The sequence below is a fragment of the Microcaecilia unicolor genome, chromosome 2 (assembly GCF_901765095.1).
Source record: "Microcaecilia unicolor chromosome 2, aMicUni1.1, whole genome shotgun sequence".
In the NCBI taxonomy this organism is placed as follows: domain Eukaryota; kingdom Metazoa; phylum Chordata; class Amphibia; order Gymnophiona; family Siphonopidae; genus Microcaecilia; species Microcaecilia unicolor.
The window spans coordinates 321660539-321677531 of NC_044032.1; the positions used below are offsets into that span (position 1 = coordinate 321660539).

The 16993-nt window shown below is 42.1% G+C and overlaps 1 protein-coding gene across 1 annotated transcript in view; it reads left to right on the plus strand.

Annotated features, from left to right (window-relative positions):
* The window catches only part of SMU1 (SMU1 DNA replication regulator and spliceosomal factor), a 399226-nt gene that overhangs the window by 130736 nt on the left and 251497 nt on the right, over positions 1 to 16993 (plus strand). Inside the window, 2 exon segments of the mRNA XM_030194333.1 lie at positions 6765 to 6881; positions 8609 to 8736. Of these exon segments, the coding sequence (XP_030050193.1) occupies positions 6765 to 6881; positions 8609 to 8736 (245 nt within the window).

Genomic DNA, 16993 nt, shown 5'->3' on the forward strand with positions numbered 1-16993 from the left:
GCTCTCTTTCGCCTGACATTACAGGCTGGATGTGGCTGCCAGGAGGGATGCGCGTTTTGGAGCACAGGTGCTAGCGCATGGTGTGGCTTGTTCCCACCCTATTTAGGGATTGCTTTGTTACATCCCATATGTAATGGCGTCATCTGCTTGATGACAAGGAAGGGAAAATTAGGTTCTTACCATGATAATTTTCTTTCCTTTAGTCATAGCAGATGAAGCCATGAGCCCTCCCTGTATGATTGTTTGTATTGCAGTGATTCTGATTTTAGGTGCTGTTCTTGTTTCCTGAAGTTATATTCCTTCCTTGGGGAGTCGGAAAACAGTCTTCAGGATTCTTGTTACAGTTATAGGAGGATGAGTTCATTCCCTCCAGTTCATGTTTTGGGAGGATGAGTTTATTCCCTCCAGGAGGATGCAAGTATTCCCTCCGTTTATACAAAGTGGAGGACGAGTTTATTCCCTCCAGGAGGATGAGTTCATTCCCTCCTTTTTTGAGTTTATGCCCTTGTTAAGGGGCCATCGTTCGCTGTGAGGAAAGTTCATGTTATTCCCATTGCGGTTTGCCATACTGCTTTGGAAGCTTCAAATACTGAAGAGGCAGTGGAGCTAGCTGGCCATGAGGCACTGTGAAAAGTTGAGTGCTCTCTATCTCCCCCTGCTGGTTGATGGACACAACCCATACGTAATGGCTTCATCTGCTATGACTAACGGAAAGAAAATTATCATGGTAAGAACCTAATTTTCCCATCTTGAAAATCGTGGGTGTAGGAAGAACTTGTGATTTTGGGGAGTCCCTGATTCCAGGGTTATGGAGAACGTCTGATCACCGTGTGAGCAGCTGCTGGGAGATAGTGGAGACGCTGCCTCTATTGTGATAGAGAGAGCCCATCGCGCTCTAGGGAAGCCTTGAGACAATCAACCCAGAGATATTGTGGCCCGCTTTGCTAACTTCTCTGACAAAGAAAATCTTCTTCAGAAAGCTCGAAATTTCCCCAATTTGAAGGCGGGCTATGAAACCGGTACTGGACATTTTGTCTAAAGAGAAAGTTAACTATCGCTGGGCCTTTCCATTTGCCTTATGCTTTTCAATTCAGGGGAAAGCGTATAGACCCCCGTAAGCTGAAGGAAGTTTGGAAAATTCTGATGGACACCAACATGACTGAATCGCTTTTGCCTAAACACTTTGTGGCCCCAGCTACCAAGGAGAGGCTCCAGCAGTGGCAGAGGGTATCTCCCAAGAGAAAGAAAACGCTATAAAAGGGCTGACTTGGACTTCAAATCTTTTGATCCATCTGTTGCGTCTAGTCAGGGCCTTCTCCCATTGCTGGGTTTGGACTTGTAACTGTACTGCAGGTTTTCTTTTTTCTTGCTGGTGTATTGCATTGAATGCTTGTCTGAGGTGTGATGTACGAATGTGGCTGGATGGAAGAGGGTGGGTTTGGGGGTTAGGTGGCTCATTCGGAGCGTGGCTGTTTTTCACCTTTATATTCCCACTCAGGTTTCCCTTTATTGTGAATGTGTGTTTGGTGGTTAGGGTGGATAAGGGGGTTGGGGTGGTCAGGATTGGAGGAGGAGGGTGGGTTGCATGTGGTAGCAGATGTGTGAGTTGCGAGTGGATTTGGGGGCAGGGAGGGTCTTGGGGGTTTGGAGAGTATCAGCGGGTATTGACACAGGGTCCGTTAGCTCATCTCTGTCTGCTGGAGATTCGCAGCTGTTTATAACTCTATCCTTCATGTAAATGGCATCATTAAAGGTTTTTTCATATAATGTTAAGGGGCTGAATTATCCCCAGAAACGCCAAAAATTTTGCATCATGGCCCTCAGGTTGTGTTTTTGCAGGAGACCCACTTCAGGAGAGATCACGAGCGGTTGTTGGCTCACCCTCGTTATCCCCATGTGTTCTGTGCCTTGACGAGTGATGGCTCAAAGAAATGAGGTGTTGCAATTTTATTGCACTCTTCCTTACAGATGACGGTGGAGCACATAAAATGAGACCCCGCGGGTAGATTTTTGTTTTTGACCTTGCATATTGATGCTGGCCTCAATATATGCACCAAATCAATCTCAAGAGGATTTTTTTTTCAAAATATTCGCTCTAAGATTCCTGTTATGCAAGCAGCTCACCTGATTGTGGGGGGAGGTTTCAATTCTACTATTCACCCGGCTATGGATAGATCTGGACCTCCTGTGGCAAATGATTATAAGATTTTGTGTGCTTTTGCAGAGTTGGTAAGAGACCTAGGTGTATGTGATCCTTGGCGACTAAGGCATCTGGGTGTTCGGGACTATACCTTCTATTCACATTCGCATGATTCTTACTCCAGGATAGATTATATTTTTGTGGATACTCATTTGGCTGAAGGGAGCCTTGAAAGAGGAATGGGGCACATTACAATATCTAACCATGCCCCGGTTTGGGTGACCTTCCCTTCCTTTTGTGACGAGGGTAGAGATACAACATGGACTCTGAATACTTGTTTGTTGCAGGAACCTGAGTTAGTTGCTGGGTATAGTAATGTAGTGAAAGAGTACTTGCAAAATAATTTGCACTCTAGGAGTAGTATGGGATGCGCTAAAGGCTGTTACTCGGGGTATTTTCTTCAAAAAGTGAGCCATAAGGCACAGTTACGGAGAGCAGAAATAGCTGAATGCTTGTCTCGACTCCACAATTTGGAAAAACAACATAAAACCACTGGTTCTGCTTACACTCTCAGGGAGTTACAGGCCACGCGCTTACGTTTGGATGGAATTTATTCAGGGCAGCTCCAGTTTATTAACCAGCGTCAATCTCAGACCCATTATGACCATAGCAATAAACCGTCAGTTGGCTTTTTGGCTATGTCAGAAGAGAGTAGACAGGACGATCTTTAAAATAGATAATGGAAGTGGTTCCTTTCTCACCATATCTCCTCGTATTCGCCATCGTTTTCAGGACTTCTTTCATACTCTTTACTCAGTTGACATGTCATTATCATGTGCTCATATTGATGAATACTTAGCAGCTCGATCTCTGCCTATTTTATCCCCTGAACAACTAGCTTTACTAGAGGGCCCGATAAAATAGAGGAGGTTCATAAGGTTATCAAACTGTTTCCAGGGGGTAAGTCTCTTGGATTAGACGGTTTCCCGAATGAGTTTTATAAGACTTTCTTAGGGGAATTATCTCCACTCCTATTAGATATCCTTAATGAAGTTCGAGAGGGTAACCCCCTCCCGAGATCTATGATGGAAGCATGGATAGCTGTGATTCCAAAACCAGGTAAGGACAAGACCAACTGCGCATCATACAGTCCTATCTCGGTTCTCAATTCTGATGTTAAAATTGTGGCAAAGGTTTTGGCAAATAGATTAGCTTTGGTGCTGTCGGTCCTGGTTCATCCGGATCAGGTCGGATTTGTCCCAGGCCGACAAGCTATGGATAATATTCGTTGGGTGCTTAACTTAATTCATCTTGCTTGTCAGGATGACTTTTCTTTTTGCCTCTTAGGATTGGACGCAGAAAAGGCCTTTGACAGAGTCTATTGGCCTTTTATGGATAAAGTATTGGAAAAATTCGGGTTTGGCTCTCATTTCAGGGGTTGGATTCAGGCACTTTATGCATCCCCGACTGCTTGTGTGTGGATCAATGGAGGTAACTCCTCGCTGTTTCCCCTTGGGAGGGGGACGCGGCAGGGCTGTCCTCTTTCGCCAATGCTTTTTGCTCTAGTAATGGAACCTTTAGCTGAGCAGTTGCGTTCCAATCTTAATGTAATGGGGATTTCAGTGGGAGGAAATGAGTACAAATTGTCTTTATTTGTGGACGATATATTGCTTTCTTTAACCAAGCCCTTGATCTCATTCCGCAATCTGCTACAAGTTTTAAATGAATATGGTCTCCGATTTTAAACTCAATATGGATAAATCGGAGGCTATGCCGGTTGGCATTACACCAAATTTGTTGGCATCTCTTAAAGATAAATTCCCTTTTTGCTGGGTTTCCAGAGGACTGAAGTACTTAGGTGTTGTTATTACTCAATTCGTTGACTTGTTTTCTGCAAACTATTCTCCTCTCCTGAAAGATATCTATAGAGACTTGGATCGTTGGGACCGGTCTGATCTGTCTTGGTTTGGGCGTATAGCTACTTTAAAAATGAATTTTCTCCCTAGGTTGATGTACTTATTTGTGGTCTTTCCCTTGAGAATGTCTTGATCTTTTCCTTCTGATGTGCAAAGGCGATTAAACCTGTTCATTTGGCATGACAAACGGCCTAGTTTGCCACGTTCTTCTCATCAGGACCCGGGGAAGGGTGGGTTGGGAGTGCCTAATGTTGTTTGGTATTACCGGGTGGCCCAGGCTCGCTCTGCTCTAGATTGGTATCGGAACTCTCCTCAGAAGCTTTGGGTTAAGCTAGAGCAGGGGGCTGTGGCTCCCTCTCTTCTCAGTGGGCTCATGTGGATACCTAGAAAACACCGTAGAATTCCTTTGAGCATTTGCCCTTCTACTACTACTACTTGACATTTCTATAGCGCTACTAGGGTTACGCAGCGCTGTACAATTTAACAAAGAAGGGGGGGGGCAGTCCCTACTCAAAGGAGCTTACAATCGATTTTGTCCACCCTATATTATTGGGATGCCATGTTTCCTAAGCCCGAAATGGTGCTGTTACGTTTATCGCCTATTTGGCTGAATCCAGTGTTCCCTCCGGGCATGGGTCAGGGGCCTTTTGCGCGATGGGCTTTGCTAGGTCTCACAAACTGGGGTCAGCTGTACGAGGGAGATGCCTTTAAATCTTTTGACACTATGGTGAAAGAGTTCTCTATTTTGCCACAGGAGTTCTATGCCAACACTCAGCTGAGACATTTTTTTATCCTCTCCCACAGTCAAGACCCAGAGAAAATCCTTACCTGGAAGGTTTTTGTGAGGACTCTAGGGGCACAAAGGGCTTGATTTCTGGCTTGTATAAATATTTGAGATCCCTGGCTAAACCTTCTTGTGCGCACTGTAGAAGGTGGCAGGACGAGTTGGGGATTGAAATCGATGAGGATGACTGGTCTCTCCTGGAGCGGGCTTCTCTAAAGGTCTCTATCTCTGTTCCTATAAAAGAAAATTGTGTCAAGGTGCTGTACAGGTGGTACCTGACGCCAGCATGTCTTAGTCAAATTTATTCTCAAGTGTCAGTGTCATCCTGGAGGGGATGTGGAGCTAAGGGGACTATGGGTCAATTTTGGTGGAGATGTGGGAAGGCTAGGGCTTACTGGAAGGGAATACAGTGTAGGTTACAAAGATGGATAGATAGACCACTTAGGTGGTCTCCACTTTATTTTTTTGTTCTGCAAAAATCCACCAGGCCTAACCAAGTCCCAATCCTTACTGGTGCGACATACGATGTCTGCTGCCCATGTGATATTAGCAGCGCACTGGAAACAACATTCTGTTCCCCCTATTACTAAATGGCTAAACAAACTCTGGTATATTTGTGAGATGGACAGACTGGGCAATCAAATGTCCTACTCTTGCTAAATGGGAGGCTATTTGGAACCCCTTTCTGAAGTATTGTGCTTACTAAGCTGATTTGCGGTGTGTTTGGATCCTGTGTAGTAGTGGTAGTAAGTGGGCTTGGGGGGGGGGGCTTCTGGAGTTAAATGAGACACAAGGAGCGGGTGAGGGAGGGTAGGGGAGGGGTGAGGAGATGGCTTAGGGGGGGGATGGGTGTAAGAAAACTGTTAAAACACTTTTAAGCTACATTTATCTTGTTGTATTTCAAGAAATACTATTGTGTTATACTGTTGGGGTATGGTACTCCTGGATGTTTTGGTAGTGTTGGCCAGCAATGTTATTGCATACATGTTCCGGTTTGCTGTACTCTGTGATGTTGTCTTGACAATTGTTTAATAAAGACTTCATACAAATTTAAAAAAAAAAGATGATAAAGCTTACAAATAGAGCTTCAATCTTCATGTAATAAGCAAATATAACATTAACTGGTCCCCATCCACTGCCATGTCCCTCCCCAACTCTCCTACCCACCCACCCCCAACCGTCCCTATATATCTAGTAAAGAAGGGTCGGATTGAGAAGACCACTTAACATATGGGTCCCAGATGATAAAGTCCATTTTTAAACAATAAGAGGGGGAAGAAATGAAGTCCGCTGATGACAATGAGCAACCTTCGAAAAGCTCATTGTTTACCAATGGCAGGGCAACTTTAAAAGTGCTCGATATCACAATATATTTCTGTCCTTGAGATTTCATCTCAGCTGTACTACCCTGTTCCTCTATAGGAAAGATAAGGGGATTCTGTGCATCTGGGTCATTGAGGGTATATGAAAGGTATGAATTGAGGGTCATGGGGTGTAGTACTTTCTGTGGTTGTAGTTGAAAGATATTGGATGTACAGTTCAAAAGGCATTAAATTGGGGAAGAGGAGACACAGGATAATATTAAGACAAATTTCCCTATAGAAAACTAGGCCTTTTATATTTGTGTACGGGCTTCAACTGCTCAGACGTTTAAATGCAGATCCAGTCAGTAGAAGTTTAATTTTCTCCCACATTTCAATCCTGACAAACAGAATGCAACAAATTTATCAGCACACGTAGTCTATGATTTGAAAATAAACACGAGTTTGAGCAAAATAGCCTCATCTTACTTTATGCTTTTTGTTTGAAAGGTTACAGGGGGAGGGAGGTAGGCAGAAGAGTATCATGAGGGGAGACATACTTAAGTCATTGGTATTTTCTGTTCATACTGATTGACATGTCTGGTTGTTTTCCCCCCCTTCAGGATCTGAAATACCAGGCTCAAGATAACTTTATGATGATGGATGATGCAGTGCTGTGTATGTGCTTCAGCAGAGACACTGAAATGTTGGCCACTGGAGCTCAGGATGGAAAAATCAAGGTATGCATTGCAGGGTGTAGCCAAATTGGATATACATGGCTAGGGATGGAAAAGTTGTTAGGAAATGTAGACACCAGCCAAAATTCTTAGGAGCCAGGGAGAAAATTCTTTATCTAGATATTTTCTTGGATTTTATTTTCTTTGACATTTTTTTAAATCACATTTACAATATATTTCAAGTACAATTCTTGAGATAGCAAAGATGACTATAGTCATTATAATATAAGGAAAAATGGTTATTACATAATTATTATAATATAAGGAAAAATGGTTATTACATAATTAAGTCAAATCATGATCTTATGCTCACCTTTAGTCCACAATATGGAGGCAAAACATACTATACATCAGGTAAACTTAATATTTATGAAAAAAGTGGCAGATAAGAGAATCGAGTGACTCTTGAATTAGGGCTTAGAAGTTATTACAGGTCTTGGTTGCGGTACAAGTGAACCGGCTAACTTAGATTCCAGGAAAGAGTTCAATTGTTTAGGATCAAAAAAAATATGTATTTAACAGAACTTAACTTTATAACACATTTGCAAGGAAAATTTTACATTTTTTAATTCTTTTCTCCAGCCTTTCTTTCCTATTTCCTCACATGAGATAAAATGTATCAATACAGTGTAATATAACACATGTAAAATAATGTAAGCAGTCTCTAATGCAGCTTTATCTATCCTCTACTCTCATTGGGGAAGAGCTAAGGCACATATCACACAACTACAAAATAGCACAACCTCACAATTAGAATAAATCTATAAACAGCATATAAATATATATCACTACCAAGACCCCCAATCTCCTATCCCTCGGTTACTTCCATCTTGGGTTAACCCCTTCATGAATGACTTGCCTGGGGGCAGTGTGCCCCCGCTGAGAGGGTGGTGTAAAGGGTTCCCCCAAATGACATCCGTGGAGCTAGCAGAGCAGAGTGGATAATCCTCATCAGAGGCAACTGGAGGAAATAATTAGCTGTTGGCAGGCTCAGATCTGGTACAAGCAGTATGATGAAACAGCTGGTGGATTACCTCCTTCTCCAGAGCTGCTGCTGAGTCTGACACTTCATGTTTGCAGATCTTTATTACTACACCAGTGCTGCAGACAAATATCAACTACTGCAGTGTTCAAAGCTGTGGCTCTATAACGTTCACAGTCCCATTAAAATAGTTTTTAAATATAACCTAAAGGCACAAATAGCATACAACCTACAGAGCAGAAATTAAAATATAAACCATGTAGAGGTTCTCTGACTTCCCATTATGCTACCCTGATAGTATCATGACTTGTTTCTCTTATACTAACCAGCAATTCAGTCTAGTAGTGTATTTCAAAAAGTCAATAAAATATATCAAATTGCTACATGTGTTACTAGTGCATTTTACATTTTTCACCATAATAATTTTTCACTCATTAATTTCAGACCAGCATGTAGCACCGGGTGTATAATATAAACTGAGCTAGTTTAGTTCTGTAATCATATTTTAAATGCATTGCTGGGAAAAGAAGAATATACAGATTTGTAGAATTTTATTATCTGTCTGATGATTTGTCTTGATCTGTAGTAGTGTCTTTTCATAAAGTTATATTAATGCATTCTAATAGTATGTCAGATAGCATCTCTTTTTGTTCTGCTTTTTGCCTCTGAATACTTTTTTTTTTTGTTGTATCTATAGAAGCTGTCAGGTATTTGATATTATTTTGACAAATAGTTTGGGTGTTCTTAGGTATGGAAGATTCAAAGTGGTCAATGTTTAAGGAGATTTGAGCGTGCACATAGTAAAGGTGTCACATGCCTCAGTTTCTCAAAGGACAGCAGTCAGATTCTCAGTGCTTCTTTTGACCAGACTATCAGGTAAGCTATAGGAATAACCATCTTCTTACCTGTGGTAAGAAGATGGTATGCACATTCAATCTAACTTCATGCTTTAATAACCCTTACTTTACACCTCTTGTCTGGTGGATGTGAATGTTTTGGATGGCTGCCACACATAGGTGATGTCATTACATTGTGGCGCCAGCCCACACCTCCTTCTTAGCGCTTAGAAGACCCTGAGCATGTGCCAGTGTGCCCACTTAGAGGTAAGCGTCACATTAACACTCTAGCCAGTCTTATTCATCCGTTGGAGCAGAATCTGTCTGACTAGTCTCATCTCTTCCCTTCTAACTATCACAATAATGCCACAAGACAAAACTGTTAAAAAAGCCAATGGACAAGCCTAAGTAAACCCGGGTTGCATCAAAAATATGACCCTTTCCAGCATATGCAGTGTGTGTTCTTTGCCTGGAACCAGACAATGAGGCTGTGACCTGTTCAAAATGTCATTTTTTAAAAAAAGAATTGGACTGCCACAGCATCATTGCAGAAACTATACTACCCAGCTTCTTAATTAGTGGATCCACCTCTCCCTCTCTTCAGCAAATACAGTTGAGCTGCCTAGCAGCAGCACTTACGGACAGCAGACTGCGACGTTAGTCTCCACTGTATCCTTTCTCAAACACACTGGGTCCACATAGTCACTGCCTCTTCTCTTCACAAAAAGAACTTCAGGGAAGACAGGGCCTTCCAGCTAGAGAATGACCCGGGGACAAAAATTCATCCCCATTACCTCAAAGCAACCAAAGGTTCTTTCCGTCCACACCCCATCACCGCAGTCAAGCAGACTTTATAACTCCATCCCCTCACTGTCTCCGCATTCTCCATCTCCATCCCCTCACTATCCCCACAGTCTTGATTTTCTTCCCCGCATCTCCCCGCTCAAGGCTGAAAGGAAGATTTTATGCAATTTTATGAGCCTAATAGGCATTGTAAATGGACAACAGACCTATAGTTTGAAAGACAAATAAAAGGTTTGGACAAGTTCCTGGAGGTAAAGTCCATAATCTGCTCTTGAGATAAGAACATAATAATAGTCATACTGGGTCAGACAATGGTCCATCTAGCCCAGTATCCTGTTTCCAGCAGTGGCCAAGCCAGGTCACATGTACTTGGCAGAAACCCAAAAAGTGGCAGCTTTCCATGCTACCAATCCCAGGACAGCAGGCAGGTTCTTCAACATCGGTGGAGGAAGCTTCGCCAGAGTCAAGGCGGGAACCAACTACTCAACACCGTTCTCAAGGACATGGGTCCTCCATGTTGAGTCGCGCTCGGTCTTGGACACCCCTGGGAGAAGTGCTGTCCGATACTGAAGAGGAGCACTAGTGGGACTCAGAAGAGGATCTCAGGTACATTTCCTTCGATGAGTCCTATGGGATCCCTTCTGAGCCTTCCCCTCCACATGAGAGGAGACTGTGTCCACCTGAGAGTCTCTCCTTCACCTCTTTTGTACGGGAAATGGCAGAGGCCATTCCATTCCCCATAGAAGTGGAGGATGAGCCCAGGGCCAAGGTGCTTGAGGTCCTGGACTACACCTCTCCACCTATGGAGTCAGTGACGGCAACTCTTCACGAGGTACTCAAGGCCGTCCTCGTATGGAACTGGGCATCCCCTCTGTCCCTGTGGTCCTCAAGAAGATTGATACCCAATATCGGATCCATGGGGAACCTGGGTTAGTGAGGTTTGTTACCCCACAACTCCATGGTGGTGGATGCTGCTCTCAAAAAAGCCAGTACTAGGAGCTATGCCTCAGCTCCCTCAGGCAGAGAAGCTAGAACCCTGGACTCTTTTGGGAGATAGATATATCAGGCCGCTATCCTTATCGCTCGTATTCAGTCTTACCAGCTCTTCACGAGCATCTACTTCCGGAACTCAGTGAGGCAACTGTCCATATATAATAAAAAAAAGTTTATTGGTAACATCAAACAATGACTCTACACAGCTGTGTTTCGGCGCCGAGGCGCCACCTTTAGGAGTCTACAAAATTAAACTTAAATATAAATAAGGAAAAAATATATAAATAATGTTAAACTGTAAACACATGAAAATATATTTCAGAAAGAAAAAGATCTACAAGGATCCTATAAGAGATACCATAGATTTTCTTACTCCGAATTTTACTAGTATGAACAATTTTATTTTTATTTTATTTGTTACGTTTGTACCCCACATTTTCCCACCTATTTGCAGGCTCCCAATGTGGCTTACATAGTTTTGTAATGGCGTTCGCCATGTCGGTTGATAAATACAAGGTTATATTGTCGTCGAATGAGATAGATGTGTGTCAGGCACCATGAGGGTCGAAGGGGATGAAGATTGTCTATTGTCCAGTACAATCATTGATTATGCGGTGTTGCTGAATGTGGGTGGGGGATTATGGTGGGTCGGTGGGGTAAGGCTTCTTGAAGAGGTTGGTTTTTAGTGATTTCCTGAAATTTAGGTGGTTGTAGATTGTTTTCACAGCTTTTGGGAGACCATTCCATAGTTGTGCGCTTATGTGGAGGAGTAGCCTAGTGGTTAGGGTGGTGGACTTTGGTCCTGGGGAACTGAGGAACTGAGTTCGATTCCCACTTCAGGCACAGGCAGCTCCTTGTGACTTTGGGCAAGTCACTTAACCCTCCATTGCCCCATGTAAGCCACATTGAGCCTGCCATGAGTGGGAAAGCGTGCGGTACAAATGTAACAAAAAAAATGTGGGAGAAGCAGGATGCGTGAGTTGTTTTGTATTTAAGTCCTTTGCAATTAGGGTAATGTAGGTTTAGGTATGATCGTGATGATCTGGTTCTGTTTCTGGTTGGTAGGTCTTATAAGGTCTATCATGTAGCTTGGGACTATGCCTTAGATAATTTTGTGGACCAAAGTGCAGATTTTGAAGATGATCCATTCTTTGATTGGGAGCCAGTGCAGCTTTTCTCAGAGGGGTTTAGCACTTTCGAATAGTGTTTTACCAAATATCAGTCTGGCTGCTGTGTTTTGGGCGGTCTGTAGTTTTTTTTGTGAGTAGTTCTTTGCATCCTGCATAGATTCTGTTGCAGTAGTCTGCATGGCTTAGGACCATTGATTGGATTAGATTTCTAAAAATTTCTCTCTCGTTTCCACATTGAATAGAACATTTTCTTTATTACGGAGTTTACTTGGCTCTCAAGGGTAAGGTTGCGGTCGATTGTGACGCTGAGTATTTTTAGGCTGTCAGGTAGGGAGGGTGTGTCCTGGGGTGTTTATGGTTGTGGGTTTGTATTTGTTATGTTGAGATGAGAGGATGAGGCTGTTTTTTCAGTGTTGTTTCAGTTGGAATGAATTTGCCCAAGTCCATAATATTCAGGCCGTCATTGATTTCATTATAAAACAATATAAAACCAAATGAAAAATATAAACATACTTTGGTTCACAAAGATATTGTGCTTATATATATATATATATATATATATATATATATATAGACATATTGAGAAACAAGGCATGCATATTCTTGAGATGTAATGAATATTCCTAACATCATATTGAAGCAGCCTCTAAAGTCAAACGCAGTACCTTACGTCCTATCTGACCAGCCTCCAAAATAAAACTCAATACCTTTCTCTTGGAGGGTGAACCGGCAAAACAAGCACATACAAAGCAAGCGCAGTTGTGTATTGGAATGAGAGCTTCTATATAGAACTATGTTAATCGAGGTAATTCAAAGAAAGACACGTGAGAACGAAAAACAAAAAAAGGCGAAAAGGACAATGTGTGAATGAGAGATGCTCATATCCAAGTACAATGAATGCGGGAGGAACAGTAAAATAAGAGTGCTTTTCTTTCATTTAAAATGTCTGACTTATGGACGCATGGAATGGTTGCTAAGATATATGTATATGTCGCTGTTGCACTAATGATGACACTGCAAAAGCAATAGATACATCAGACAGAGATACAGTGTTTCAATGGATGTTAATGTTGCTAAATAACAATAGTGTATGTAAATATATAAATATGTAGCTGTAAGCAAAAAATGTATAAAAGATGAAGGAGATATATAAAAAAGTCATCAAACGTGGAGGATAAAAGACAAAAAATATGTAAAAATACAGGTCAAAACGAAAAAAACATGATGGTAAATAAAAGGTGAAAAATTAGACAGAACGCATCAATGATGACTATAAAAACGTATGTGTCTGAAAATAAAATTACAGAAGGATAAAATGTTACATTAGAAATAAAAATACATCTTACGTAAAGGAGATATAAAGCATAAATACATTTTGTTCTGTTCCAGTCTGCACTCTCATCTAGATGTACAGTGCAATCCGCTTAAGTGCAAGGGTCTGGGACCAAAGAAATGTATGCAGTTAACCAGAGCGTGCACTTAACCATTGTGACCCAAAGAAGCTTGACATACGAGCCAGTTGAACAGCACGTTTATCCATGCCAATCTGGTCATCCATAACGCTCATCAGACGTCGTAGCACAAGAGCCCGATAATGTTGTTAGAAATTGGCTATTATGCCCTGATCCAAAGGTTGGATCAGAGAGGTAGTGTTTGGTGGCAGGAAGACCACCTTGATGTTAGACAGCCTGACATCATCCCTGTGTGCAGCACAATTATCACAAAGCAGCAAAATCTGACGCTTTTATGCCCGCATTCTAGTGTCTGGCCACTGCTTCCAAATTTCCCCAGTCATCCATGAATTTGCGTTAGCCTCATAAGACACAGGAAGTTGCTTAACTTTCTTGAAGCAATGGGGCTGTTTGCTCTTTCCAATGACGAGGGGTTCCAACTTCTCACTCTCATCCATATTGCAGCAAAGGAGGATCGTCAGTCGGTCCTGCGATGTTTTACCTCCAGTAGTTTCGGCATGTTTGAATGCAAGTGTTCCATCAGGAATCGCTCACCAGTAGAGACCATTTTCGTCAGCATTGAAAATGTCACGAGGTACAAACTCGTTCAAGATGGTATGAAGAACTGAAACAACCCAATTTTCAGCACCAAAGTCATCAGCATCTTGTTTCTCACCATGCTGTTTCTTGAATTTTGTGCTGTTCCTCTCCTTCCATCTTTCCAACCATCCAACAGTGGCTTTGAATTCAGTTAGTCCAAGACTTTCAGCTAGCTGGTTAGCTTTCTCCATAAGCAGTGGACCACTGACAGGAAGCTGCTCCTGAGTCGAGAAAACCACCGAAGAAGAGCATCTTCTACCTTCTTAGCTTTTCTTGCCCGTTTTCATTTCCGTTGTGGGTTTGTATTGTTTTGCCAGTCTTCCAGAAGCTGGTCTTTCTGCTTCAAGACACGTGAAATTTGACTGGGATTGACACCATATTCTTTAGCAATAGATGCTTGACTTTGTTTTCTAATTTTTTAAAGAACTTATATTCGTTCAGCCAGTGTTAAAGTCTTACAGTTCCGCTGCGATGACGACGACGACCCCGGTGTACGCTCTAACAACATTCTTTCGCTTATTCTGCCTGTGGCACTTGAAGAGGCAGTAAATTTGAAATCTCGTTGCTTGTCACGCGCCAATCGGCTTCCATATTCCATGCGCGCGCTTATGCGGAGTCTTCCCTGCAGAGGAGTGGTCTTGAACCATGCATATAAGGGAATCTTGCACTTATCAGTGGTGCGCTAAACCGAAGTTTGCCCCATAGAAATTGATGGTGCCAAAAATGGGACCGAAGTACGGCATGCAGTTAAACAGAGCATGCGCTTATCCAACATGCACTTAAATGGGGTGCACTTGTATATAGTTTCAGGTTGATCTACATTACTTCCTCGCCGTTGCGAGACCCAATTGACCATTGTTTTGGGTGGGCCTGGATGCTAGGGATTCCCCACTTGTGAGAATGGTAAGCCTGCTTGTCCTCAGAGAAAGCGAAGATACTTACCTATAGCAGGTATTCTCCGAGGGCAGCAGGCTTCACATTCTTACAATCCTGCCCACCTCCCCTTGAAGTTGTTTCTTCATAATTTGTTTCAATTTTATGATAAACTAAAGAGAAGCGGATGCACTGTGGGCGGAAATGTACTCCGCTCATGCATGCTGCACCCCAGAAGGTGCTTAAACTTTTTCTATGCTGGTTAATTTGCTGAATCCTGGGCGACGTGGGTTATCTACCCACTTGTGAGAATGTGAAGTCTGCTGCCCTTGAAAAATACCTGTTACAGGTAAGTATCTTCGCTGTACTTGTGACCTGGATTGGCCATTGATAAGAAGCAGGATACTGGGCTAAATGGACCATCGGTCTGCCCCAGAATGGCTAGTCTTATGTTTTTATGTTGTTGTCATATGAGACAAACTTAAAGAAATATGATAGGCATAAATGCACATGAGATGATTTCTTTCAATTAAAAGGAAGCTGTGGAATGAAAGGTATTAGGATGAGAGTGAAAGGGAATAGACTAAGGAAATATTTTTTATGGAAAGAACGGTGAATGTATGAAATTACAAAACTTGTTTGAATTGGTGGAGCATATTATCTTTATCTGTGCCATTTTCTTTGTTTTTATGTTTATATGCTTTAAAATTGTATTCTATGAATCTTCAATTAAAACTATTATATTTGGACTGTTTTGGTTTTGAATAACTTTTCCCAGTAAAGACTGTGGAACACCAAAGCTCTGTCTTGAACTTTTTCCAATTACTAAAGTTTGAAGCTCTAGAAGTAAATCCTGTCCTTTCTGCACACACACTAGAGGGATCCGTTCCAGGGAAATTAAGTGAGCCCCCTGTCTTAATGGTGTATCAAGGTGGGAGACTACATTAAAATGTTATAAAAACATCAAGGCAACAAATATACAAATAATAAATATAGCTATGAATGGTTCGCAGCAAGAATTAAAAAAGAAAAAAAAACAGTACGCATAGTTCAGATCAGTAGAATACAAAATTATAGGTACAATAGTGATAAGTATCCAAGTACTCTGAAATATTTAGTCAACAGCCAAGATTTAAATGTATGACTTTTGCAATAATCATGTTCAGAATCTGCAATTAGGTTAGTCGAAAGACCTAAGTATAATGAATTGCAATAACCTGTAGCATAGACTATTTTCTGCAAATTATCCAATGAAAAATACGAATGAATCTGTCATAAAAATATTATTCATAAATATTGCTGATGTTAAAGCTGAACTTGGGATTCCCACTCAAAGTGAAATCAATCAACATTCCCAAGCTATGATCAGAAGTTTGTAACATGATGCTTTACCATCTGGCACAGGACCTTGTGTTGGCATAGGATTATTGTATTTATTTAATTAAGTATTTAGTTATCTGTTTATTTATTAGGATTTATTTACTGCCTTTTTGAAGAAATTCACTCAAGGTGGTGTACAATAAGAATAAATCAAACATGAGCAATAAACAATTACAGCAATAAAAATATTCAAATAATATGGCGTGGAGGGGCATAATCGAATGCAAACGCCTATCTCCATGGGCGTTTATCTCCGAGAACAGGTCCGTGAAGGGGCGGGCCGAACCGTATTTTCGAAAAAATGGATGCTTTTGAGCTGGGCGTTTGTTTATTTTAGCGATAATGGAAACTAAAAACGCCCATCTCAAAAACGTCCTAATCTGAGCCATTTGATCATGGGAGGGGCCACGATTTGTAGTACACTCACCCCCCTGATATGCCAGGACACCAACTGGGCACCCTAGGTCAGTGCGGTGGACTTCAGAAAAAGCTCCCACATGCATAGCTCCCTTACCACGGGTGCTGAGCTCCCAACCCCCCTCCCCCAAAACCCACTACCCACTAATGTACAACACTACCATAGCTCTTAGGAGTGAAGGGGGCATCTACATGTGGGTATAGTGGGTTTTGGAGGCCTCCCATTTACCAGCACAAGTGTTGCAGGTGGGGGGGGATGGGCCTGGGTCCACCTGGCTGAAGTGCACTGTGGTACCCACTAAAAGTGCTCCAGGGATCTGCATACACGCAGGCCTCTAGGACTTGTTGCTGCTGTATAACATTGGCACACCAGTTGACACCTGAAGACTAATCTCTCTGAAAACGTCCTTTATTGGAATAAGCACGTTTACTCACAGTTAACTGCAGAGGTTGTGCCCCACTGGCAACAAGTCTTCCTGGTACTGAGATGAGCAGTAGGTCAGAGCTGGCACAATGGTGTACAATGCCATCTTTCAGCCACATTCAAGGTAAGAACTAAGTTGTCTAATGTGGCTAACACAGGAAAGGGAACTAAAACTGGCTTACAAAAATGGCCACTACTGCATGGACTACAACAGGAAACACAACA